Source organism: Pteropus medius, unplaced genomic scaffold (assembly GCF_902729225.1).
Source record: "Pteropus medius unplaced genomic scaffold, Ma_sr-lr_union100, whole genome shotgun sequence".
Taxonomy (NCBI): Eukaryota; Metazoa; Chordata; class Mammalia; order Chiroptera; family Pteropodidae; genus Pteropus; species Pteropus medius.
Window position 1 is genome coordinate 3959301 of NW_024348242.1, and position 26829 is coordinate 3986129.

A 26829-nucleotide genomic window follows, 5' to 3' on the forward strand; every position below is an offset into this window, starting at 1 on the left:
CCAAGTAATTTAGGTAGGTAAATCCTCTCTCAGGAAGATGGAGCATAACTCTACCCCTGAATGTGGGCCGGGCACAATGGCTTCTTCCAAAGAATATGGTACAGAAAATGGGGGGAGGGGAGTAACTTTACTGTGGAGAAACACTACCTCAGCCAAGGGATCAAAGTCAACATTAACAGTATGTCATGTTAACATATGGTGTGATGAAAATGGCACTTTACCTCTGTGTCTCTCCTCCCCAAAACATCAGGCAAATCCAGGGAACAATCTATAGGCTGACTGACCAGTACTCCTCAAAACTGCCAAGGTCATGGAAAACAGAGAAAGCCAGAAAAAGCCAGGAGGAGCCTGCCCTGTTGCTATCCAATATGGATGCCCCCTCTAGCCACTTGTGGCTGAATAAATTTCAACTTAAAGTTTTAAAAAGTTAACTATTCAGTTTCTCAGTTGCATCGGCCACATTTCAAGTGTTAAGTGGCCACACGTAGTAGCTAATGGCTACCATATTCGACAACGTCGATCACAGAACATCTCCATCGTTGCAGAAAGTTCTGCCGGACAACACTGGTCCAGAACAGTGTTGTTCCATAGAAATAGAATGTTAACCACATATGTCATCTTAGATTCTATAGTAAGCACATTAAAAAAAAGCGACAAGAAACCAGTGAAGCTAATTTTAATAATATATTTTAAGTCAATATATCCAAAACATCGTTTTAATGTGTAATCAACAGAAACATTATTAATGAAATAGTTCAAAAAGATTCCTTTCGGAAATCTAGCGTGTGCTTTATACTGACAGCTCAGCTTCACCTTGGAGTAGCCGCATCGCAGCACTTGCTAGTCACGTGCTAGTGGCTACCGCGTTTGACAGCTCACGCCACACTGTCAGCAATGGTTGCTTCTGGGGATGCCGGTGAGATAGTGGAGGAGGGCGTCTCGCTTTTAATTATATCGACTTAAGTAACGTTTGAAATTTTTCACAGTGGGCACTTATTGATGTGTTTTCTTTGTCAGTTGGGCCATTGGAGGTTAACGCCTGCGAGTCCTGGAGGAGGAGGGAGCAGGACTGAGCAGGGAAAAGGCCAAACCATGATGCGGGTCTGACCCCTGCGGATGGGAAGAGAGGGCAGCGTGGTGACGCCAGGGCCTCCGCCGCAGCATGGGCCTGACCGGCCTGATGCGTTGCTCCAGAGCAAAGATTGCCTGTTGGCCTTGTCCCATGTTGGACAGTCATGCTGGTCCTCAGTCGTCACCTGAGGGCACCTGGGAAAAGTGTGTCCTCAGCACGAAGGCTGCCTGCGGCAGAATCCGGAGGTGCTGCACCCTTCGCACTGACTGGCAAGTTCTTCCCTTATTATAAATTGTGGTTAAAAAAAATTTCACCGTCTTAATTATTTCTAAGTGTACAAGTCATTGGTGTTAAGTATGTCCATATTGTTGTGTGCTCAATCCCCAAAATCTTTTCATCTTGCAAAACTGAAACTGTACCAATTAAACGAGTCCCCTTCCCCCACCTCCCAGCCCCCCAACCACCACTCTGCTTTGTGTGTCTGTGGATGACGGCTCCAGGCACCTCGTGTAAGTGGGTGTCTGTGCCTGGCTTCTTTCACCTGGCGAAATATCCTCCAGGCTCATCCATGGTGTGGCGTGTGTCAGAGTTCTTTTCCTTTTTAAGGCTGAATAATACTCCACTGTATGGATGGACCACATCTCGTTTATCCTTTCATCTGTCTATGGACACTTGGGTCTTTCCACCTTTTGGCTACAATGAACAATGCTGCTAGGAGCATGGCGAACACATGTCTGTCTGAGTCCCTTCCGACACTAAACCCCCCTTACTCTCCTCCCTGCCCTTGGTAACCACCTTTCTATTTTCTGTTTCTTCAGTTTTGATAGCTTTAGATGCTTTCTATGAGTGGAGTCATACAGTCTTTGTCCTTCTGTGACTGGCTGATCACTCTTAGCATAACGTCCTCAAGGTTCATCCAGGTTGTGGCGTGTGACCGGATTTCCTTTTTTAAGGCTGCATGATATTCCATTGTATGGATATATCGCATTTTCTCTATTCATTCAGCTGTCGATGGGCACTTGGGTTGCTTGCACTCATTGGCTGTTGTGAACAGTGCTGGATATACAACCATGGGTATACAAATATCTTTTCCAGATTCTGCTTTGGTTATAATCAGATGCTGGATCATATGATTGTCCTATTTTTAATTTTCTGAGAAACTACCACAATGTTTTCCACAGCCAGTGCACCATTTTATATTTCTACCAGCAATACACAAGGATTCCAATTTCTCCATATCCATCCTCACCAACACTTGTTATTGTCTCTTTCTTGTTATTTTCCTTTTAATAATAGCCATCCCGATGGGCGCAAGGTGATATCGTATTGTGGTTTTGATTTGCATTTCTCTAATTATGATGTCGTTGGCCTCCCTCGATGGGTCGTCTAGAAGGCACTTCCATGACTGCCACATCTGTATGATTAAAAGTTAATTATAGAACAAAATACTTTATAAACCAAGCAGAAGATCTGGAGGGCAACATGGACTACTCTACTAGAAATCTCTGTAGAAGTTTCACGCTAATATAGTCTTAAAGCAAATAGCATTGGGCGTGGAGCTAAACTCATTTCACTCTCAACAACTCGAGGAGTGTATGTTACATTCCAAGGTGGAGCAGGAGTCCCGGAGGGCAGGATGGAGGACCTTAATCCCTCCCCCACCCTAACCTCCTTTAATGCTCCCCCTACTCACCACCCTGAATAAATATTTCGCCTAAATTTTTTTTTAAAGTGTACTCTTACACAAACTCTACTCAAAACAAGTACCCTGGGCACCACCCTTCCTGCAACCAGATTCTTTTATAAAGACCTTTAACTCCAAGAGACGAAGTCACTGACCCAGGATTGCAGGCATTTAAGCCAAACTGGGAAAGCCTCCCAAATCCTTGCTGTTTCCATGCAGCATGTAAGGGTAACAAGACCAGGAAATAATCGACAGAACAGGATGAAAGGCATAGTGAGTGTGCCACTCAGGAAATAAACGGTGCCGCAGATACTCAGAGGCGCGTAAGACTTACTGTGCCTGAAGTACACAAATAGGACCACCAGATGTTTGCTAATGGAACTTTCCTGTTGGTGGACTAATTTAGCCCCCAACCGTTTAGCGTTCCATTTTTATTAAGCGTGACCCACCCACTTATTGTTTTTCCCCACCCACTTATTTTTGCTTCCTAGCTCACGTTTTCCTCGGTTTAACCGTGAACGAGGCATGGCCTTACTTTGTACTCCCTTTGGCCATCACTTTGGTTTCTACTCTAAGGCAGAAAGATAAGTAGCTGCATACTGCTGCTTGCCTATCTTAAATCTCAGGGGAAGAGTGTTTTTTGAAATTATTTTTAAAACTTCGTCTAATGACGTACCATTGGGACTTTTTAAAAAGCTTTGTTGTAGACATATTCTGTGTGTTACTGATACACCTTTCCATATCTCGTTCCCAGATAATTATACGAACTTTGGAATTTTCTCACAAACATTTCGTATTTTGGTGATAAAAGTAGTTTATGATAATAGCTGACAACTACTGAGCCAGACACTGTTCTGAAACACTTCACAACAATCATAATGAAGTGGATTCTGTCCTTGTCCCCATTTTACAGCTGGGTAGACTGAGCCCCAGAGTGGAGGCGTAATTTATTTGCCTAACACAGCTTTCGAATGGCTAAGCCGATCAAGATTTGAGCACTCTTGGTCTGGTCTAGAACCCATCCTTTTGAACACTGTGCTATCACTCACCGCTCTTCAAACTTGAGTGTGCATCAGAGTTACCTAGAGGGCTTGTTAAAACACAGATTGCTGGGACCCACCCCTCAAGTTTCTGATTCAGTGGGTCAAGAATTTGCATTTCTAAAAAGTTTCCAGGTGATGCTGAAGCAGCTGGTCTGAGAAACACACTTAAGAACCTCTACTGTAAGTCCTAATTGTTTTCATGATTTCCCAACGGAGAGAAGGGTCACTATTCCCTGCCAACAGATTATGGAATTGTATGAGGGACCTAAGAGTTAAGATCGTTAACGCTTTATAATAATAGCCGACAGCCATTGATTCTTATAATGAGCTAGACGCTGGACTAGACACCTTTCATCCCCATCTCATCTCATCTTCACGCCAATCTTGAGGAATACTTTTATTTTTCCCGGTTTAAAATGAGGAAATGGGGATTTGAAGAGATTAGGGAATTTGATCCAATTTATGTACCAGCAAGTAGTAATTGTGAGGTTCGAGTCGAGACAACTTGAACTGCACAGCCCTTTTGATTATGACGTTATAGATTTCGCACATAGTAAATGCACCGTAAATAAACTGTTCAATGAATGAATAAAGAATCTTTTATATCAAAAGCATAGCCACACAATGGAAGACCTTTTGACATTTTAAAGGCATGATTTACTAGGTTTCACTATGTAGCAAAGAGATATAAAGGAGGGAGGAAGGAAGATAAGTTGCTTTAGAGGGTGAATTTCTAGAGAAATTTCAAGGCAGAAGGAACTTTTGACAAACACAATGGTACAGAAGAGATTCACGCTGACAGTGCTGGCTGGGGATACTGAAGGTGAGAAAAAGAAATAGCACCATTAAATTCTTTGTGATAGCACTGCCCAGCGAGCCTGCTTCCACTTCACGGCACTGAAACGTAATTCACATGTCATAAAATTAACCCAGTTAAAGTGTACAATTCGGTGGTTTTTAGTATATTCAGAGTTATGCAGCCATCGCCACAATCTAATTTTAGAACATTTTCATCACCTCCAAAAAGAAACCCTGTCCCCACCAGCAGTCACTCACCATCCATCCTCCCCCAGCGCTAGACGACAACTAATCTACTTCCTGTCTCTGCAGAATAGATTTGCCATTCGGCACATTTCATGTAAATGGAATCATACAATACGTGGCCTCTTGCGACTAGCTTTTTCACTTAGCGAAATGTTTTCGGCATTCATCCAGGTCGTAGCGTGTGCCAGCGCTGTATTCCTCCGCTGCCTGCCCAGCACTTTATCAAAGAATAATTTACCTAAAGGAAATGCACAAATATGAAGTGTTTGGCTCCACTGCTTTTTACAAACTGTGTAAATTCACGTGACCTCCACCAAGATCAAGATGTAGCACATTTTTATCACTCCAGAGAGCTAGCTTCCTTATGTACTTTAAAATTTTTTTGGTCAAGTACACATAAGATGAAATTTACCATCCTAACCATTTTTAAGTGTGCAGTTCAGTAGTGTTACATATACACATGTTACTGTGCAAACAATTTCCAGAACTTTTTCGTCTCGCAAAACTGAAACTCTATATTCATTAAACATCAATTTCCCAGGTCCCCTCCCCCCAGCCCCTGGCAACCACAATTGTACTTTCTGATTCTATGAGTTTGTATCCAGAAACCTGTGAATGAAATCATACATTATCTTTTTGTAACTACCTTATTTCACTTAGCATAACGTTCTCATGATTCATCCGTGTTGTAGCATGTGTCAGAATTTCCTTCCTTTTTAAGGCTGATTAATATTCCATGACACACACACACTCACACACCACGTTTTGTTTATCCATTCATCCGTGAATGGGCATTTGAGTTACTTCCATCTTTTGGCTCTTGTGAATAATGCTGCTGTGAATAAGGGTGTGCAAATATCTCTTTGAGATACCGCTATCAATTCTTTTGGCTGTATATTCAGTAGTATTGCTGGATCATGTGATAATTCTATTTTTAATTTTTTGAGGAAGTACCATACCGTTTCTCATAGTGGTGTCACCATTTTACATTCCCACCAACAGTGCACAAGAGTTCCGATTTTTACACATCATTGCCAACATCTGTTGTTTTCATTTTTTTAAAATAGCGACCATCTTAATGGGTGTGAGGAGATATTGTGGTTTTAATTTGCATTTCCCTAGTGATTAGTGATTTCAAGAATTTTCCTGTGATTTGGCCACTTGTATATCTTCTTTGGAGAAATGTCTAAGTCCCTTGCCATTTTTTATTTTTTAATAACAGCTTTATTGAAATATAATTCACATACCTTATAATTGTCTCATTTGAAATATAGAATTCAATCTTTTTGTATATTCACAGAATCATCACCATAGTCAGTTTTAGAACATTATCATCACCCCCAAAAGAAACCCCATATCCTTTGGCTATTATACCCAGCCCCCTACCCCCACCCTAGCCCCATACCTCCCAGCCTTAGGCAACCACTAAGCTACTTTCTGTCTCTTTGGATTTGCCTATTCTGGACATTTCATGTAAATGGACTTAAGCAGTACAAGATCTTTTAAGACCAGCTTCTTTGACTCAGCATGACACATATGAAATACTGTCTATGAGGGAAGCTTGTTAGAGACTCTATGGGAAAGGTGTTTATTGGAGGCTGGTCAGCAAGCACCCTCTGCCCACCACATACCAAAATCCCTGTCTCCCAGAGGGGAAAGCCAGTGTTCACCATCAACCCCCGTGTTTGCTCAGTGAGCTCCTCTGGCCCACTGGGGTGGTGGGAACTCTCCCCAGACCAAGGTCCGGGACCTGGCCAAGGGCCAGCCCTGCAAGCAGGGCCTTCAGATGATCGCATTCACAAGCCTGCTATGTTAACTCTTTTCTGCACAGATTTTGATAGGGATTGTGTTGATTCTGCAGCTCAGTTGGAGATGTAGGATGGAGAGTATTGCAATCTTAACACTATTAAGCATTATAACTGACGAACATGGGATCTTTCCATTTATTTAGATCTTTCAATGAAGTTTTGTAGTTTCCAGTGTTCGCATCTTGCACTTCTTTTGTTAAATTTATTTCTCTAAGTATGTTATTCCTTTTGATGCCATTATAAGTGGAATTGTTTTCTTAATTTCATTTTCAGATTATTCCTTGCAAATGTATAGAGACGCAATTGATTTTTGTATATTGATCTTGTATCCTGCAACCTTGAGTTTATTAGCTCTGATAAATGTTTTTGTGGATTCTTTAGCCTGTTAATATATGGATTACATAAACTGATTTTTTTTTTTTTAACCAGCCTTGCATCCCAGGAATATAAGTATATAATACTTTTTATGTTGTGTGAGATTCTGTTTCTAACATCTTGCTAAAGATTTCGGATCTGTTTTTACTTTGCCCATTTTTTTAATCGGGTTATTTATATTTTTTGTTATTTCATTGTAGGAGTTCTTTATATATTGTGGAAATTAACCCCTTATCAGATGTGGTTTGCAAATATTTTCTATCATTCTGTAGGTTGCCTTTCCACTCTTTTAATTGTGGTTTTTGATACACAAGTTTTAAATGTTGCTGTAGTTGATCTATCTTTGGTTTATCTGTTTTATCTACTTTTCTTTTGCTTCCTGGCTTTTGAAGAAATCATTGCCAACCCAATGACACAAAGCTTTCCCTTTATATTTCTTCTAAGAGTTTTAAGAGTTTAGATTTAAGAGTTCTAAGGTTTAGAGGTCTTTGACCCATTTTGAGTTGATTTTTGTATATGGTGTAAGATAAGGATCCAGCTTCATGCCTTTGCATGTGGGTATCCAATTTTTCCAGCACCATTTGTTGAAAAGACTGTCCTTTTCCCCAATGAGTGGTCTCGGCACCCTTGCTGAAAATCATTTGACCATATGTGTGAGGTTCTATTTCTGGGCTCTCTATTCTTTTCCTTCACTGCTTTTACAGCCAAGTAATATTCCTGGGGGTATGTTATACCGTATTTTATTTCTAGTAATCCTGATATTCAATCTCGGTGTTTAACCGCTGGGTGTTGTGACATCTGTGACTATGAATTGCAGATCCTTTGCCTCGGAGCCTCCCTTTGGTTGTGAGAACATTGTATCTTCTGAAAACAATGTCAATTTTGTTTCTTTGCTTTTGCTTTTTGTTTGTGATTCTGGAACCTCATTGTGGAAACAATCGGGTACATCTGCCACAAAGAAAGCTGGCAGTATATTCCTGGGAAAGACAAGCTCCACTGCCGTTATCTGCCTGCAGTGATTACAAACCTCTGACCAAACCTGAAGCAATCCGTTTTGTAACCCTAATATTCTCAGCACATGCCCTGTTTATCTGTAGAATGCTTTCTGGTTTTCAAAGTTGACAGTGATTTTCGCCTTACTTATTACTCTACCCACCCCATCCCATGTGCGTGGCGTCTCCATGAGCTTAATGTTTGTTGGAGGAAAGAAAGAAAACCAGTTAACATTTTTGAGCGCTTCCTAAGTGCTTTTTGTCATACGCGTTAGCTCGTGATCTCATCTTAATACATTCCTCACAGCAACCCTCCCACGTCGGTACTGTTATTTACAGAGGGGGAAACTGAGGCCCAGAGTTCGGTCACTTGGCCAAGGCTACCGCGTTGTTCAGTTTGGGAGCCCAGGAATCAGCAAACGGCGTCGCACGGGGATTCTCCCTTTGACCTGGGGTCAGATGTCCCAGGTCCTGGCGGCCGTTGGCCCGGGAGCCGCGCGCACCTGCCCCATGGGTCTCCCTCCGCCCACTCTGCAGATGCTAAGGCTGCAAAGCTAGAGAGTAGGGAGGGCAGAGTTGTGTGCTTTTTACCCTTTCCCTGACTCGCCTTGGAAGGTCCGCCCCCGGCCCCATGGAAACCGGGGTCGGGTCGCGGCTGTCACCAGGGGCGGAGCTCTGGGCCGCAGCTCCCCCTCCGGTTTCCAGCATCTCTCTGGCGGGTGCGATCACCGTAACCCCCGTAACCTCTCCGTTCCTCTTCTCGGCGGCCCTCCCTTTCCGTTGTCCTTCCGTGCCCCAGACCACATCCTGGAGGCCGCTCTCTTGAACGGTCCCCAGCGGGGACGGCGTCGCGGCCCAGGAGTCACCTCCCCGGCCGCCCTCGGGCCCGCCCCTCGGCTGCACTGATTGGCCGCTCCCGGGAACGCCCCCCAGCTGCGCTGATTGGCAGCTCCGGGCCTCGCCCCCGGGCTGCGCTGATTGGCCGCTCCTGGGCCGGCCCCAGCCGCGGGCAGGCAGGTCCTCTGCCCAGCGGAAAGTTTTCTGCGTCGCGAGGAAGTTGGGCTTCGAGGAAGCAGCTCCCCAGGCCGCGGGAGGGGCGGGGGTCCGGGCGGCCATGGAAGAGCCCTCTTTGCGAGACGGAGAAGAGGAAGACGAGGAGGAGGGGGACGAGGCTGGGCCCGAGGGCGCCCTGGGCAAGAGCCCCTTCCAGCTGACCGCCGAGGACGTGTACGACATCTCCTACGTGGTGGGCCGCGAGCTGATGGCCCTGGGCAGCGACCCCCGGGTGACACAGCTGCAGTTCAAAATCGTCCGCGTCCTGGAGATGCTGGAGACGCTGGTGAACGAGGGCAGCCTCGCGGCGGAGGAGCTGCGGATGGAGCGCGACAACCTCCGCCGCGAGGTGGACGCGCTGCGCGGCGGGCGCGGGATGGCCAGCCCGGAGGTGAGTGCGCGCCGGGCCGGCGGGGACCCCGGCCCCTCGGGGGCCGGTCCCGCGGGGGTCCAGCTCGCAGGCCCGAAGCTTAATGGCAGTTAACGTTTACTGAGCGTTCCCTAGGTGCTGGGCCCCGGGTCGCATATGGTCTCAAAGGCTTCCAGCGTTTTAGACCGTGACCCAGAGCAGAGGTCGTCAGGCTTCAGCGTACATCACAGTCAGCTGGAGTGTCCCTAAAACACAGATTTCCAGGCCTCAGCCCGAGTTCCTGATTCAGTAGGTCTGGACTGGGACCTGAAAGTGTGTGTTTCACATGATTCCCCGGTGACGCTCGTGCTATTGTCCAGGCATCACTCTGAGGATCTTTGACCCAGATTAGGAAATAAAACTTATCTAAAGAGAAATTAGTGCTTGTGACCATGAAAAGACACATGCAAGAATACTCAGAGCAGCTTTAGTCATAATTGTGCCAAACTGGAAACAACCAAATGCACCAGAGGAATGGATAGATTTGTTTTAATTGTGGTATAGTCACACAGTGGAATACTATACAACTATGAAAAAGAAGAGGGTGCCAAGGCACACGACTGGATGGATGACTCACAGATGTTACACTGAGAGACAGAAGCCAGGCACAAAAGAGAGCCTACTGTGTGTGAAATTCAAGAACAGGTAAAATAACTTTGTAGAGGACAGATTGATGGAAACTCCGGGGAGGGGACAGTGAAAGGGGCAGGCGTGATGTCTGTAGTGTTTACATGGGTGTCTGCAGATGGTGAAAACTATCGAGCTATGAACCAGATTAGTACATTTGGCCCTACGCATGTTATACCTCCATTTTACAAAACTACATCTCAAGAAACAATTCACCCCAACTCTCCCTTAGTATAAACATTATACACAGACGTAATTCCCTATTCTAGTTTTATGAGTTTTTAAATTCTTGTTGCAACTCACTAAACTAATATCATGACTCAGTAGTGGGTCTCCAGCCACAGTTAAAAAAAATCTGTCCTAAGTGGATTTTCATTTAATCTTCACCTTATATTATACGTATTTTACTGAAATGGAGACATAGAACAGTTAAGTAATTTACTAAAGGACTTACTTAGAGCAGATAAGGTGGAGGCAGAATCTGAGCTAAGAGATGCGCGAGTCTTAACCACGCAGTCCTAAAATAGCCCTGGCTGGTTATGCTAACGTTAGGATGGGGGCTGCACGGTGAGGGGCTCTGGGGCTATGCAAGTCAGTCAGACCAGGCCCCTGTCCTCATGGAGCTTGCGTCCGGTGGGAGAGGTAAGACAAGATTCCAAGGTCAGGAAAAAGCAATGGGCACAGGGCAGCCATTCGTAGGCAAGAGCGAGGCTTCTGGCCGCGGCCCCACTACGCTTGTATTTCACTCGTCAGCCATGGTGACGATTATATTTGTCCATAGGGTTCTACTTTTGTATCCATCATGTGAGATGGTTGACTATCTTGATGAGGAGCCTGGCTTTTGAGACTCCAGAGCACTCTGTGTTCTTTTCCTGTCACCGCCAACTGTCACCTCCAATTCCAGGCACGGGGCCGTGGAGGGAGGCCCACAGGGGCCGCGTGGTTCCCCGATGGGGCGCCGTGGACAAGCTTCAGCAGCCGGCACATGACATGGCACATTGTCTTCCCAAACTAGAGACTTAAGAACGGAGGGTGGAGAAATGGCAGAGACAATGAGTGTTCAGAGCCACCAGACAGTTCCTAAAAATATGCCTTATTTTTTCTAATTATTATTCTTAATTGTAATAAAGTGCACATAAAATTTACCACCTTAACCAGTTTTAAGTTCAGTGGCATTAAATACATTCACATGGTTTTGCAGTCATCACCGCCATCCTTTCCAGAACTCTCTTCATCTCGCAAAACTGAAACTCTGCCTCTTAAACGACTCCCCATCCCCTCCCCACAGTCTTTGATAACCACTGTTCTACTTTCTATCTCTATGAATTTGCCTATTTTAGGTACTTCCTGTAAGTAGAATCGTATAATATCTGTCCTCTTGTAACTGGCTCCTTTCACTTGGCATCATGTTTTCAAGGCTCATTTATGTTGTAGCATGTGTAGAATTTCCTTACTTTTGGGAATTCATTCGTATGGATGAAACACATTTTGTTCATCCATTCATCTGCCGATTCCTGGGTCGCCCTCACCCCTTGGCTAGTGTGAATAGTGCCGCTGTGAACATGGATATATATGTCTCTCCTCAAGTCCCTGCTTTCGATGCTTTTGGTTATCTACTCAGAAGTGGAATTGCTGAATCATATAATAATTTTATTTTTAACTTTAAGGATCTGCCATACAGTTTTCTGTAATGGCTGCACCATTTTACATTCTCCACATCCTCACCAATACTTATTTTCTGTTTTATTATGTTTGTTTACAGTAGCCATCCTAATGGGTGTAAGGTAGGTTTGGTTTTTCCTTTCTTTTTAAAAAATTTAAGTTCAAAATTTAAAAGGTACAAAAGTATTTGCCTCCCCATCTCTCTCTACCCCCAGCCACCCACTTCCCCTCCCTGGAAAAAATTCAAATGCTTAGTTTCTTGTATATCCTTCCAGAGGTACTTTATGCAAACACCAGCAAGTATGACTATATTTTTCCATTTTCTTTACACAGATGATATTAGACTGTACACTCTGTTCTGCCTCTTGCTTATTTTCATTTAACACCGCCTGAAAGTTATACTAAGTCAGAATAGAAGGAGCTTCCTCAGCTTTTAATGGCTTTTTAAAACTTGCATTGTAGAATATTATCAGTTGTTCAACCTGAGGGTTCTTGAGTCTTCGGAGCCATCACCCTCCCCCGCTCCCCACCCGCAAGGGGATTGTGATTCTAATCCGAGAGGTCCAGGAATGTGCATGGAAAAAAATTATATTTTTATTTTCACCAACCTGTAATTGAAATGCATCACCTTCTTCAATTATGAACGTAAACAGCAAATCACAGTAATAGTAGCAACACCTGCGACACTCACCAGAAGTCACAGATATTGTCATGTCCCATCACATTGTACTATAGTCCATATCCCAGAACTTTCTTTTCGTTCAGTATTTTATTAGACCCAAGCTTGATCATGTTATTTAACAAAGAAGCAGGTATGTTAATCATAAATTTGTTTTTAGAAGATTTTGATGAGTGTAATCATCTTAGTTGGTTTCCTTGTAATTCTGTGCCCTTAATTTTGAACATTTAAAAATATTGTTCTATGGGTGGACCTAGAGGGTATTATGCTAAATTAAATAAGTCAGACAGAGAAAGGCAAACACTCTATGATCTCGCTTATATGTAGAATCTAAAAAACAAATGAACCGTGGAAACAAACAAACTCATAGATACAGAGAACAGACTGATGGTTGGTGACCAGACGGGAGAGATGTTGGGGGGCTGGGTGAAGAAAGTGAAAAGATTAAGAAGTACAAATTGGCAGTTATAAAAATAGTCACGGGGGTGCAAATACAGCATAGAGAATATAGTCAGTAATATTGTAATAACTCGGTATGGTGTCAAGGGGAGACTAGACTTACTGGGGGGGTCGTAAATTATATAAATGTCTAACCACTATGCTGTACACTTGAAACCAATATTGTAATAGGAAAAAACCCAAATGTTCTGAGAAGGAATCCACTTGGGTTTTACCAGGCTGCCAAAAGGGTCCACGGCACAAAAGAAGGTTAAGAATCTCTGCTTTTAATTGGTCTCTAATCAAAAGATGCCTATTTTTCAATCATTTGCTTTTTATTTGATATGTTATTATCCATTCCCGTTAGTCATTTTGACGCTCAAATTGTTTTCAGTTTGGCCACTAGGAGCTGCTTCTGACAGTATCGTTTTTGATCTCCACCCCTCGCACAAAGAAACACTCCAGGCTCATCTTGTACTTTCCCAGGAGCCCTGGTTCTTTCCTTGGAGAATGATTCTCAGAACTTTTGCTTCTTTCCCGTCAGCTGAACACTTTCCACGGGCAGCATCTCGTCTCATCGGGCCCCTGGGAGTCACAAAACTAGAGAACTTCACATCCTCTCCAGGGAAGCTGTATAAGTGATGTCTTTTCTTCCAGGTAAACCTGGGACCAGACAAGATGGTGGTTGACCTGACAGACCCCAACCGACCACGCTTCACTCTGCAGGAGCTGAGGGACGTGCTCCAGGAGCGCAACAAATTCAAGTCGCAACTGCTGCTGGTGCAGGAAGAGCTGCAGTGCTACCGGAGGTGGGCGCTGCTCCCGGGGGGCGCCACGCCGCCGAGCCCGGCCCTGCCTGGGGCTCCTCGATATGCTACGTGTTTGTTCTGGTGTTCGTTCAGCCGGCTTCTCAAAGACTCACTCTGTGCCGGCGTCCTGGCGGTGGGGGTATAGCAGTGAGCAGAGCAGGGAAAGTCGATGCTCATCGAGGGGAAAGACAGGCAAGTCCGGCGTCAGTGCTCTAAAGAATATGAAACAAGGCGACATGAGAATGAAGTGCCGAGGGAGGTGGGGGAAGGACCCGCTTTAGATCGGGTGGTCAGGGTCGACCCCTTTGAGGTGAATGACAAGAAGCAGCCAACGATGTAAAGGTTTGATAGGGCCAACTGAAGGGACCCAGCATGGCAGAGCCCAGAACACCAGGCAGAGGATGGTCAAGAAGAGACCGGGAGGAAAACCTGTTTGGCTACAGGAAGGCGCTCTGAGTTTATTCTAAGTGTAATAAGAAGTCATTGGGATGTTTTAATAGAAGATAGATGCATGGATGCATGGATGGATGGATGGATGGATGGACGGGATGGATGGATGGATGGATGCATGGATGCATGACGGATGGATGATGATGGCCGGATGGCGTGGGCGGGATGCGGATCGCGAAGTGACCTAAAGCACGGATTGACGTTAATCCGACGGGCGGGCGTGAACCGATGGCTAAGGCGATTGACGGACGGAGGTGTGAAGTGATTGACGAAGCGGACCGGATCGACGCAAGTGACGGGACGGGATGGACGGCGGACTGATGGGCGGCGGACGGACGGACGGGCGAATCGACGGCGGCGGCGGACGGACGGCGAACCGGACGACGGACGCAGACGGGCGACGGACGCAAGTGATCAAGACCCGTCAGCGGACGGGCGACGGACGGACGGGCGACGGACGGAAGTGACGGCGGATCGCGATATCGGATTCGACGGCGACTGGGACGGACGACGTTAAAGCGGGCGCGATTCGATATGAACCACGGACGACGGGCAGACAAGACGACGAGAGCGCGGGCGTGACGGATCGACCTGACAGACGATCGAACGAACGATCAACCCAACTGGATTAGGAGAAACATAAGCAATGAGGGGATGTGGGCAAATAGTATTTGGGAAGTCTTTGTACTAATCTTACAACTTTTCGGTAAGTTTGGAATTACATAAAAATTAAAATTACAAAAGATCACAATAATTTGTATAGAGAAGGGACTGACTATAGGACAAAGAGGAGAAGAAATAAGGAAGATTTGTACCTTGCTATATCCATCTGCGACTGTCTTTCCCAAAATGTTGTCTTTCACGTAGGTATTTCTTGAAAAGGGGGCTCCGTGGTCGAATGATTCTGGGAAACACCGAGCTCAACAAAGCAGATTTCTGTAGAGGCAGAAGAAGGAAAGACCAAGAGAATAAAAACGCAGCGCCAGCTAACGTTTACCGGTGCTCACCGGGTGCCAGGCGCGCTGCTACGTATGTCCCAAGCCTCGTTTCAGTCAGTGTTCACAGCAAGCCTACGAGTTACAGTAACATCCCCAAGACGATCTCGGTTCAGATCGGTCAGATACCCGCTTAAAGTCCACTGCTGGTGGTGGCAACCGTGAGACGTGACCTCAGCCTGACATCAGAGCCCGTTTGGACTCTGAAAGTTTCAAAGTAAGGGCGAGGACATGTCCTGATTCATAACACAGCCCGAGTGATATTACTCTTGCAGCCGTTTCGATGGAGCATGGTTAAGAGAACAGCAGGAAAGTGGAACGCCCTGGGGAGGCAAATCCAAGAGGGCCGAGTCCTGCCAGCCGGAGTGTGATCACTTGCCTCCTGCTGAGGTCGGCACCATGGTACTGGAAAGGCCTGTCTTCGTCTCACTTAATGAGCACGTCAGACACAGGTAGTTAAAAACAGGAACTGCCAAACTGCTGATGCCGTGAGCGGCTCGTTGGCGAATAAAGCAACAGGCTCTCGCTGCCGTTTTGAGTTCCCAGAGAAGAGCAGATGTGCACTCGCCGTCTGGTGCAGGCAGGAGACGGACAGCCGGGCCGTTTAGTCTCTCGTGTTCGGTAGGCTCGCGAAGCCAGCATGTCAGCCGAGCTGTTCTCTTAGCAGCGGTTTGGAGGCCCAGGCTCACGCAGTGCTCGTTTGGGATTGCAGGCGGATGTGGTAGGCTGTTTCCAGAGATGGCCCCCACGGGTTTCCCGTTCTGCATGCTTCCGGCGATGAGGCTCTTCCACCCCTCACATCGAGAGGGAGAGTCTCTTCTCTCCCCGTAAATCCGGGCCGCCCTGTGACTTGCTTTGACCAGTGGAACGTGGTGGGAACGATGCTCTTTGGCCTTCCTGGGTTAGGGCTCTAAGAGGCCTCGAGGCTTTTGCTTTCGTGGTCCTGGAGAGGTGTGAACCGAGGTGCCCCAGCTGATGGCCATAGCTGTCCCCAGCAGATCNGGATGGATGAGTGGGTGGGTGGATGGATGGATAGATGATGGATGAATGGATCAATCAATTGATAGAGAAACATAAGCAATGAGGGGATGTGGGCAAATAGTATTTGGGAAGTCTTTGTACTAATCTTACAACTTTTCGGTAAGTTTGGAATTACATAAAAATTAAAATTACAAAAGATCACAATAATTTGTATAGAGAAGGGACTGACTATAGGACAAAGAGGAGAAGAAATAAGGAAGATTTGTACCTTGCTATATCCATCTGCGACTGTCTTTCCCAAAATGTTGTCTTTCACGTAGGTATTTCTTGAAAAGGGGGCTCCGTGGTCGAATGATTCTGGGAAACACCGAGCTCAACAAAGCAGATTTCTGTAGAGGCAGAAGAAGGAAAGACCAAGAGAATAAAAACGCAGCGCCAGCTAACGTTTACCGGTGCTCACCGGGTGCCAGGCGCGCTGCTACGTATGTCCCAAGCCTCGTTTCAGTCAGTGTTCACAGCAAGCCTACAAGTTACAGTAACATCCCCAAGACGATCTCGGTTCAGATCGGTCAGATACCCGCTTAAAGTCCACTGCTGGTGGTGGCAACCGTGAGACGTGACCTCAGCCTGACATCAGAGCCCGTTTGGACTCTGAAAGTTTCAAAGTAAGGGCGAGGACATGTCCTGATTCATAACACAGCCCGAGTGATATTACTCTTGCAGCCGTTTCGATGGAGCATGGTTAAGAGAACAGCAGGAAAGTGGAACGCCCTGGGGAGGCAAATCCAAGAGGGCCGAGTCCTGCCAGCCGGAGTGTGATCACTTGCCTCCTGCTGAGGTCGGCACCATGGTACTGGAAAGGCCTGTCTTCGTCTCACTTAATGAGCACGTCAGACACAGGTAGTTAAAAACAGGAACTGCCAAACTGCTGATGCCGTGAGCGGCTCGTTGGCGAATAAAGCAACAGGCTCTCGCTGCCGTTTTGAGTTCCCAGAGAAGAGCAGATGTGCACTCGCCGTCTGGTGCAGGCAGGAGACGGACAGCCGGGCCGTTTAGTCTCTCGTGTTCGGTAGGCTCGCGAAGCCAGCATGTCAGCCGAGCTGTTCTCTTAGCAGCGGTTTGGAGGCCCAGGCTCACGCAGTGCTCGTTTGGGATTGCAGGCGGATGTGGTAGGCTGTTTCCAGAGATGGCCCCCACGGGTTTCCCGTTCTGCATGCTTCCGGCGATGAGGCTCTTCCACCCCTCACATCGAGAGGGAGAGTCTCTTCTCTCCCCGTAAATCCGGGCCGCCCTGTGACTTGCTTTGACCAGTGGAACGTGGTGGGAACGATGCTCTTTGGCCTTCCTGGGTTAGGGCTCTAAGAGGCCTCGAGGCTTTTGCTTTCGTGGTCCTGGAGAGGTGTGAACCGAGGTGCCCCAGCTGATGGCCATAGCTGTCCCCAGCAGATCCGCGCCCCCGAATGCAGCCACCTGAGAACTAGCAGGGGACGCACCATGCCAACTGTGAGAAATAGAGCCATCGTGAGGAATCATAAATTATTGTTTTAAATCCCTAAGTGTTAGTGTGTTATGTAACAATAGATCATGGAAAATGGGAATTTTTAGATGCTGCCTCTTGAAATAATATTTATTATAATAAAAATACAAATAATATTCAGTATTGAGTGCCAGCTCTTTGCAAAGAAGGAGACAAAAGGATGAATTCTGCTCTCTGATACTCCTACCTGAATGGGTGTCTCAGTCAGCTTGGGCTGCCAAAGCGTCATAGACTGGGTGGCTTAGACAAGAGAAATTTCTTTCCTCACAGTTCTGGTGGCTACAGGTCCAAGGTAGAGGTACCAACATGGCTGCTCCTGACTCGTCCTGGCTTATAGACCGCTTCCTTCTGGCTGTGTCCTCACATGGTGGAGAGAGAGAGAGCAAGCCCTCCGATATCTCCTTACAAGGGCGCTAATCCCATCACGAGGGCCCCACCCTCGTGACCTCATCTGAACCTGTCTCCCAAAGGCCCATCTCCAGATGCCGTCACAGCTGGGGTTAGGGCTGCAGCATATGAATTCTGGGCGGACATAATTCAGTCCGCGGCAAGAAAAAAACACTCCGGGCACACATTTGCCAGTCAGCACTACAGCAAGATAGCTGAGTGGATCTAACGAGCTTACTGGGTCACGCTTTGAAATGCTTCATTGTGGTCAGGCTTCTTTCGGTTGCAAGTGACAGAAATCCAATTCAAAGTAGCTTAAGCACGAAAGGAAACGTATCGCCCCACGTAGCTGGGAAGGGTCCCGGAGTTCCTCTCAGACGTAAAGAAAGAACTGCAGCCGAGGCCTCCGGGTTGGCACCAGGGGCTGGCCGCCTCTTTCCTCCCTCGTCGCTTCTGTTTGTTTGCTGTTCTCATCTGGTATCGCAGACAGCACTTCTCTGAGTCATAGGAAATATGGCTGCTGTTGAGCAAGCCCCCGTTGAGCAAGCGAGCGGGAACAGCCTTTCAACGTGTGCACATCGAGTCCAGGGTCATACTCTGGCCCTCTTTGGGTCACCTGACCTCAAAATCTTGTCAATCTCAATCTAGCTCTTATCGCCACGTGACTTACTATATACTTTTTTTTTAACTTATTTATTTGTTCACTGTTTCCTTCCCCACTGAAATATAAATTGCATGAGAAAAGACATTTTGTCTGTTTTCTTCGTTTGCTATATCTATAGCACCTTGGCACAGTATATTGCTTCGTAAATATTTGTTGAATGCAATAATGATGTATTATTATCTCTCTTATCAATCCTAGGAGGTTGGTACTTTTATTATCCAAATTTTACCAATTATGAAATCAAGGCTCCAGTTAGAGAATTCGTACATGGTCCTATTCCTACAAAGGGGACAAACTTGAAGTAGTGGCCAGTGTAATCAGACAAGAGAAAAAAGATATTGGCGTTGGAAACGTGCAGGGAAGATTCTCATGATCTGAGTTGGAATCTTTCTGACTCCAGAACTTTCAGTGATGATGTTATTCATATAATTACAAAGACTCTTCGCTTTCAGAGCCTCACAGGGGTCTGCGATAAAACGACCCATTTATTTGTCCCTCTTTTTGTCCAGTGGCCTGATTCCACCAAGAGAAGGCCCAGGAGGAAGAGAAAAGGATGTTCTTGTTGCCAGGACGAGCAGTGCCGGCAGTAACAAGGAGGAGAGGACGATCATAAGGAAACTGTAAGTTCCCTTGCTGAGCCCTGTCACCACCAAGTCAAGGCAGGAGTTGGGGCGAGAGGAGGCTGGCCAGCCACCCGGGGCGGGGAGGGCCTGCTCTCCTCGTGGGGGCTGCAGCCGATAGGAAACTCAGTGCCGTGTAATACGATCTCTTCCGGGCAGTAGTCTAAGCACTTGACGTATATTAATTTATCGATTCATCACAATGACCCTGTGAGGGAGGAACTGTCATTGCCCCGTTTTACAAGTATCTACTGAGAGGTAAAGTAATGTGTCCAAGGAAGGTCCCAGGGAGAGTAAATGGTGAGGTCAGGATTTGAATCGAAGGAAGTCCAGATGCTACACTCCACTGCCTCCCTATGCTATAGTAGCAATAACCAAGAAATAATGTTACAACGATAAGAAAAACGCAGCAACCATAATTATTGGAATTTAAGGGACTAATTCATCGCCTCTTTCCTCCAACTCTGGAGGATACCTGTGTGTCCCAGCGTTGGGACACGTGATGCAGCTCCCTTTGAATACTCCCCTCAAGTTCACACACCACCGTTAAGCACTTGTGTCTTTGGGTGCTACGCCTCAAACCGTAGGGTGTGGGACACTTGTGCAAAATTCAGATTCTCAGCAATCACGTCAACGGTTTGAGGATGGGGCCTAGAAATCTGGATTTTTAACACATCCCCAGGGCTCTTCTGATGTGGGGAACCCTTGGATCACACCTGGAGATGTGCCTTCTCGGTCACCAGGTGTCATTTACCAGCCCCTGTCTCTTCCATGGAAACTGAGAAAGAGCTTCCATCAGAGATTTCAAGTGCGAATGTCTTCTGGGGCCAGGCGCTTAGTATGGATGAGTGGTGAGGGGGATAGGGGGGTCGGGGGGACGCTTGTCCCTCAGCTCCATCTAGCTGAGGGATAACATGCTGCCAGAGTTTCTGATTCTTGAAAAAAGCCGAGGAACAAGGCTTGTTCACGGAATCTGATTTCCAGACGCTGGCAAATAATTTAAGTTTAAAAGTAAAGACTGTGCATCGAAAAATAATAGTAATGATAATAATAGAAAAATAAAAGTATAAAAACGTAAAGTAAAATAAAAATCGTGCAATCCTGATGAACCGCCATTGCCGGCTTCATTGGGCCCTCGGCCACCAGGCTGCCACCTCTGCCCTCCATTCGTCCCGCTTCTGAGGGAGGGCAGCTTGGCAGGCGACTGAAGGAGGGGACCTCCCTTCTTCCATTCCTTCGGTCACCGAGTCTGTGTTGTGTGCGAGAGTCATGCCAAGCCCTGAAGATGCAGCACTGACCTGTCTCCCAAAGACGCTGTGGGCGCTCATTTCACGTGGAAATATTTTTGAGGGGTCAGCAATTCTGACCTGGGGTTACCTCCCAGGGCGGGTTTAATATGCCTTCGTTTCAAGAGAAAGGAGGGAGAGAATTGTTTCTTTTTTTCCTTTCTGGATCTCAGGAACAGAGGTTTAAGTGCGTGGTCCTCAGTTCCTTCATTGTCAGCTCAAGACCCCTTTCTGGTTGGTTTTCATTTACCCCCCTTTTGTCCCCCACCCCCCTAATTCCCACTCTACTTCCTGGCCCTCCTCTCCCCAGTCCTTCCGATATGCTGTTCGCTGTGTCATAAACTGCATATTGTTTTGCGTGGATGTATTTTCAATACGTAACTGACTTTTTTAACACTTCATCCTGCTTCCTTGTATGTGTGTGTGTGTTTTTTCAGTAAGCACTCTTGTTTTCTTTTTTATTAGGCACTCTTTTTTTTTTTATTTTAATAATACATTTTATTAACCCAACATATCCAAAATATTATCACTTCAACATTTGATCACTATAAAGCATAGTCAATGAGATATGTTACGTTCTTTTTTAAAAAATAGTAAGCCCTTGTCTACGGCCATGCCACCCTGAACGAGCCCGATCCCGTCTGATCTCAGAAGCTAAGCAGGGTGGGGCCTGGTGAGTACTTGGATGGGAGACCACCTAGGAAGACCAGGTGCTGTAGGCGTAAAAAAAAAAAAAAAAATAGTAAGCCCTTAAAATCTGGCGTATATTTTACACTTGTTTCGACAGCGCAGAAGCCACGTGTAGCCAGTGGCCTCCATTTGGCTGGTACGTGGAAATATCCTTTAGGCTTGGAGAACTGAGCTCAAAGGATTCTTTTTAGTTTTTTGAAATCATGATAAAATATACAGGCCACACAATGTACAGTTAACCATTTTTAAGGGGACATTTCAGTCGCATGAAGTACATTGACGATGTACAACCATCGCATCGTCCGTTTCCAGAACTTTTTCATCGTCCCATCCTGAACTTCTGTGCTCATTAAACACTAACTCCCCCTCCCCGCTTCCCCTAGCTCCTGGCACCCACCGTTCTGCTTTCTGTCTCTGTGAATTTAACTACTCCAGGTACCTCAAGAGCAGAATCTCACACGATTCGTCTCCTGTGTCTGGTCTAATTGACGTGGCATGATGCCCTCCAGGCTCCTCCGTGCTGTAGCCTGTGTCAGGATGTCCTTTTTAGGGCTGAATAATATTCCAGCGTGTGGATGGACCACATTTTATTTACTCGCCCGCCTGTCAAGGGACATCAAGCAGTGTTAAAAATCTGTCCATACAGCAGTGTAGACATCCATCCTGTTGCTCCCACCCCAGCACAAGCCCCGCTCCCCCAGCGATGGGATCCCGGGTGCCCTTCAGCGACTCCTGCTGTGACACTGCTGCGGTGGGTCTTGTGGCTCCTGTCTCCTGTGCCATCCCGTTCCCCAAGGTTGTAGACCCAGGAGTGAAACCGTGGGATCATGGCGAAAAATGTCTCTCTCAAAAGAAGTGACCGAAAAGAGTTAGAGAAAGGACAGTTTACAGGTGTGTAAGCAGAGTAAGGTCCCCTCAGGGATAGAGGAACACCCAGGGGTGGCGACAGAGGGCGGAGGGGAGGGGACTGTGAGGGGCAGAGAGGGGAGACAGACAGGAGCCCGGCCTGCCGACGAGGACTGGCAGGGGCGGAGCCAGGGAGTAATAACCGTGACCTTCCTCCTCCCACCTTCCCAGCTCCTGCTGGCGCCTCCCCCTCAGCCCAGCCAGAAACCGGAGCTCCGGGCGCTTGTCGACATCCTGCCCACAGGTCCGCCTCCTGGAGCCGAGAGGAGGGTGGACAAGGGAGGAGATGGATGTAGGGGGCCAACAGCCTGTAGAATGTCCATCTACTCACTTTAGTTAAATGTTCCCTGACTTTCTGGAATGGCTGCATGGAAACGGCTGCTTTGTCAGACCAGACCACCTGAAACCAAATTCATCCATTCCTTCAGCGAGTATATATTGAGAGCCAGGCATCGTTCTAGGTGCTGGAGGTGCAGTGACCTACACAAAGCCTGCCCACGTGGTGCTTACATTCTAGAAGGCGCCGTCAGAGGGTGACCCGGTTAGGAAATGTATTAACAGGACAATTTCAGATAACTATGTGCTCTGAGACCATTAAATAGGGTGCTGAGGGAGAAGTCGATAGGGGGCTACTTTAGCACTGGGACATCCTGGAAGGCTTCTGTGAGGAGGTGTCCGTCCAGCTGAGCCCTGAAAGACCTAAAAGACGTGAGAGAAGAGCTTTCCTGGCAGAGGGAACAGTGGGTGGAAAGGCCTAGGCTGGAGTCAGCTCGTGGCGCGGAGACCGTGGCGGCTGAACAGCGGGGAGTGGAGGCGAGGTGGAGAGACCGGACCGCACAGGGCCAAAGCAGGGCCGTGGGGAGCGTTTCTGCCCCCAGGAAGGGTGTCCTGAGGTCAGATAATGACAGCGCCTCCACCTGCACCGGGCGTGGCTGCGAAGGTGTTTACATAGGGCTCCCATTGGCTGAGTGTCCGGGAAGGCGGACTCTGCCGGGCTTTCTGCCTCTTCTGGGGGAGCTCTCTGGGTCACTTAATTGGAGTTTGAGCCTGATGTAGCAGAAATAAAATGTTTGTTTTGGGCACTAGCGAGCTTGTGGCCTCATGTTTAAAGAGCATGAAGCCACGATTTCCTGGTCAAGGCGAGCTTATTGTGTCTATAGGCATGCCACCCTGAACAAGCCCGATCCCGTCTGGTCTCGGAAGCTTAGCAGGGTCGGGCCTGGTGAGTACTTGGATGGGAGACCACCTAGGAAGACCAGGTGCTGTAGGCATTAAAAAAGAAAAGAAAAGAAAAAAAAAAGACTTTCTGAAGAAGTAGGTCATGCTAGAAGGAGTTTTATCTTTGTCCTGCAGACCGTGGGGAGCTATGGAAGGGCTTACGCTGAGGAAGGACTTAGTCAGCTCTGCATAGTGACACAGGCATTCTGGCCGCTACACAAGTGGCTTGTAGGTGGTGACAAGGAGGCTGCTGTGGCTTGGACTGGGGGGACGGCAGGGGAGGAGATGAGAGGTGGTGAAATTAGGGACATATTTGGGGCATGATGACTAAAATATAGCAGATGGGTGGCGGGAGGAGTTGAGAACAACTCCTGGTTTCCTGGCTTGGATGACTGGGCGGGGATGATGTCACTTCCGGAGGTAGGGTGCTGGGGGTGGGGTGGGGGAGTGTGTGCAGCCGCAGGGGAGGATGGCACAGCACTAAGCCCTGCATCAAACAGCCCGGGGCTCGCCCCAGCCACTGCTGGCCCAGCGCTAGCAGCAGTCAGTGGGCTTGACTTTGACAGGAAGCAAGAGCCAGAGCCCACCACTGACTCTTCAGGGCAGCGCCATCTTTGCAGGAAATAGTGTTGAGATGAAACTCCATGGTCAACCCCAGACATCGTTCTTCCTTTTCAAATCTGCCTATGACGGGGGCAGTTTGGTATTCATGTCTCAGGGAATATCTTTGTATTTTAGCTCCTTTATCCAAGAACTCACATCTGAATCTTTATTCTTGCAAAGATCTGTTTTACAAGTAACATTGAGAAGTTATTGCTTCCTCTACAATAAAACCATGGAAAATTTAAAAAAGAAAGGGGCCGACTCCAGTCACCGGCGTAGCACAGTGGTTAAGTTAGGTCTCTGGGTCCACAAGTTCCTCTGTGACCTGGGCCCGCTACCTAACCTTACAGAACCTCAGTTTGGTCACTGATAACAGAGGGAGATTGATTGTACTCCCTTCAAGTTGTTACGAGGGCGAAACGAGCTGACGGATGGAAAGCCCCCCAGCAGTGCCTGTCCGTCACGAGCCCTGAGTAACCGTCTGCGTCGATGGCCTGCAAGAGTCTCTTACAGATCGGGCAGGGGGCCCGGCAGCCCCTGCTTCGTCCTCTCTGTTCCCTCTGACCCTGCTCTCTCTCCACCCAGGTTCTCTTTCCGGTCTGGGAAGCAGACGTAGACCCAAGGCGGTGGTTCTCAGACTCGAGAAGACCACCCACCAAGACGACTGCATCTCGGTGCCACGAGGACACACTGCACTTGCTCATTCGTTTCCCCTCGGAGCCATCCAAGGAGGAAGGAGGCGAGGTTCTCTCACGATCGCTTTGTCCCCAGCTGCAGAACTGGACATCCTGAAGGCCTGGCCTCGGCAGGGGAAGTGGGACCAAGAAATCCACAAAGCAGAAGGAAAGTGAAGCATACTGTATACCTCCTGCTTACGTCAGTATACCTCCTGCTTACGTCAGCCACCTGCGGGGCCTCCGGGTTTCTGATCCTCTGGTCCCACAAATGACCTTGGGGAGAAGAGAATGCCGGAAAGGATGGTATTGACGTTCCAGCGATGATTTCACTGATATTTAGTGAATCTCTGATTTTGCTAACATGACTTTCTTTACATGATTTCTGTAGTAAAGTAAAATGACTTTGATACTTGAAGGATTTTAGAGTGGTCTCTTAGAGTCATGTGACCTCGTGCAGGGTACTCCCGGTCTCGGTTTCCAGATCTGTACACTCTGTTTAGCGGCGCATGTGTGGGGCATCCGTAGTGCATCGAGTCTAACTGATGCACCGTTATTTCATCCGTTGGTATGAGAGAAAAAAAATGCTGCAAATGATAACGTTAAGATGCTGTTGGTTTCAAGGCTCTTCCTGATTTCGAAGATGTTAAATGTGAAAAAAAATGTGCATTTAGGAATTGATAAAATACAGTAGACAGATGGCGGGTGGCTGCACTTTGCCATGAAACTAACGAGCCGGAGGAACGCAGCCTGGGAGCCTGGTTCCTTGGTAAGCAACGCTGGCTCCCTGCTGCGTGGACTCTCTCGGCGATTCCCGTAACAGCTCGGGGAGATGGGGGCTGGTGTTAATCCCCCAGATTTGGAAACCGAGAGCCCGAAAGGCTAGAGTAGTTTACCAGAGGTCACACAGCTAGGAGGTGGCCGCCCAGGATGCAAATGCAGGCCCGATGCTGAGGCCCACTTCTTCCCCGTGAAGCCGGGCGCACCGCAATTCTCCAAAAAGCGCCAGCATTAATAATGAGCACAATTTACTGCACGCCTTGCTGGCACCACTTGAAGTACCTCGCACATACCGTCTCCCCATCTGCCGCGGGCTGGGTAGTGTTATTCCCGTGGCACACCAAGGCACAGCGCGGAGGGGCTAAGGGACTTGTCCAAGGTCCCAGCTTGAAAGTGGTAGACGTCAGGCTAGAATCCCAGGTGCAGACTCCAGCCCAGGCGTCCACCTCGCGGCCTCCCAAGAAAAGTCGGCAGCATCCCAGAGTCTGGTCCAGCGTGCCATCTCAGCCGTCGGGTTGGGGCCGAGTCCTAACCCACGTCAGGCCACAGCTGACTGGGTCCTCCCCTCTTGACAGGAAGGGAGGGGAGAGGTTCCTGCACCTTGGGGGCGAGGGCCAGCTTGGGAAACAAACCTGTGTGCTGACTTCAGAACTACATGGACCAACCCTTGGGACAAGAGTTGGGGGAGGGGCTGCGTCCTTTGCAGGACTGCAGAGCGGGGTCAGCTCCTGTGACCGATGTTTGAAGTCCAGCCCTGGGGGCCATCCGTCCACTCCACCAGCCTAACGTCCTGGAGCCCCGACTGTGGCAGCTGACCTCCAAGGTGAGGCTGTAACAACGCGTGGAGACTGACTCCTCAGTACACCCTGCTAGGCAGGCAGGCAGAGGCCATGCCACCTGGTGGACCAGTTTCAGGGAAGGGAAGGGATTTGTCCAGGGTGAAGGCTGACAGACGCTTCGAGCTGGTGCTGGATCTGGCTCTTTTGCCTGCAGTCCCAGTCAGCCTCCAGCATCTGAGGCGAAGGGAACGAACAGTGAGTCAAGGGCAGATGGATGGCGGGGTGTGCAGGGCTGTTGGGAGGGCCTTCCGGCACAAGGCAGGCTCGGTCCATGAGAATCAAGTCTAGTACATTAGAAGCAACAGTGACAATTACAGCAGCTCAAATTGACGCTTACTGTGTCAGGAATCATTCTAAGGGTTCGACATGCATTAACTTTCACCTTTACAAGCACCCTACGACCCCCATTATACAAACGCAACTGTCCGCTAGCACATTAGACCCAAACTGGTGTGTGACCCCTTTTGTAAAATAACAGAAAACCCAATCCTAATTTTTTTCTAC

At 47.7% G+C, this 26829-nt stretch overlaps 1 protein-coding gene, 1 non-coding gene and 1 pseudogene across 2 annotated transcripts; all 3 read left to right on the forward strand.

Moving 5' to 3' along the window:
• Positions 1–9009: 9009 nt before the first annotated feature.
• On the forward strand, positions 9010–25124 carry RILPL2 (Rab interacting lysosomal protein like 2). The gene is made up of 4 exons (XM_039879280.1): positions 9010–9462; positions 13544–13695; positions 19219–19329; positions 24618–25124. Exons 1-4 carry the CDS (start codon positions 9133–9135, stop codon positions 24646–24648), a joined length of 624 nt encoding a protein of 207 aa, XP_039735214.1. The 5' UTR covers positions 9010–9132; the 3' UTR covers positions 24649–25124.
• Positions 21219–21337, forward strand: LOC120616141 (5S ribosomal RNA). The gene has a single exon (XR_005656496.1). It is a non-coding gene; the product is annotated as a 5S ribosomal RNA (ribosomal RNA).
• On the forward strand, positions 23364–23482 carry LOC120616164 (uncharacterized; annotated as a pseudogene).
• Positions 25125–26829: the final 1705 nt, after the last annotated feature.

Excerpts from the sequence above, each read along its gene's own strand:
- RILPL2 (XM_039879280.1), top strand. The coding sequence starts at position 9,133 with ATGGAAGAGCCCTCTTTGCGAGACGGAGAAGAGGAAGACGAGGAGGAG. Across the intron at positions 9,463-13,543 it reads GCGGGATGGCCAGCCCGGAG|GTAAACCTGGGACCAGACAA; the intron begins GTGAGTGCGCGC and ends CTTTTCTTCCAG. Across the intron at positions 19,330-24,617 it reads AGGACGATCATAAGGAAACT|GTTCTCTTTCCGGTCTGGGA; the intron begins GTAAGTTCCCTT and ends CTCTCCACCCAG.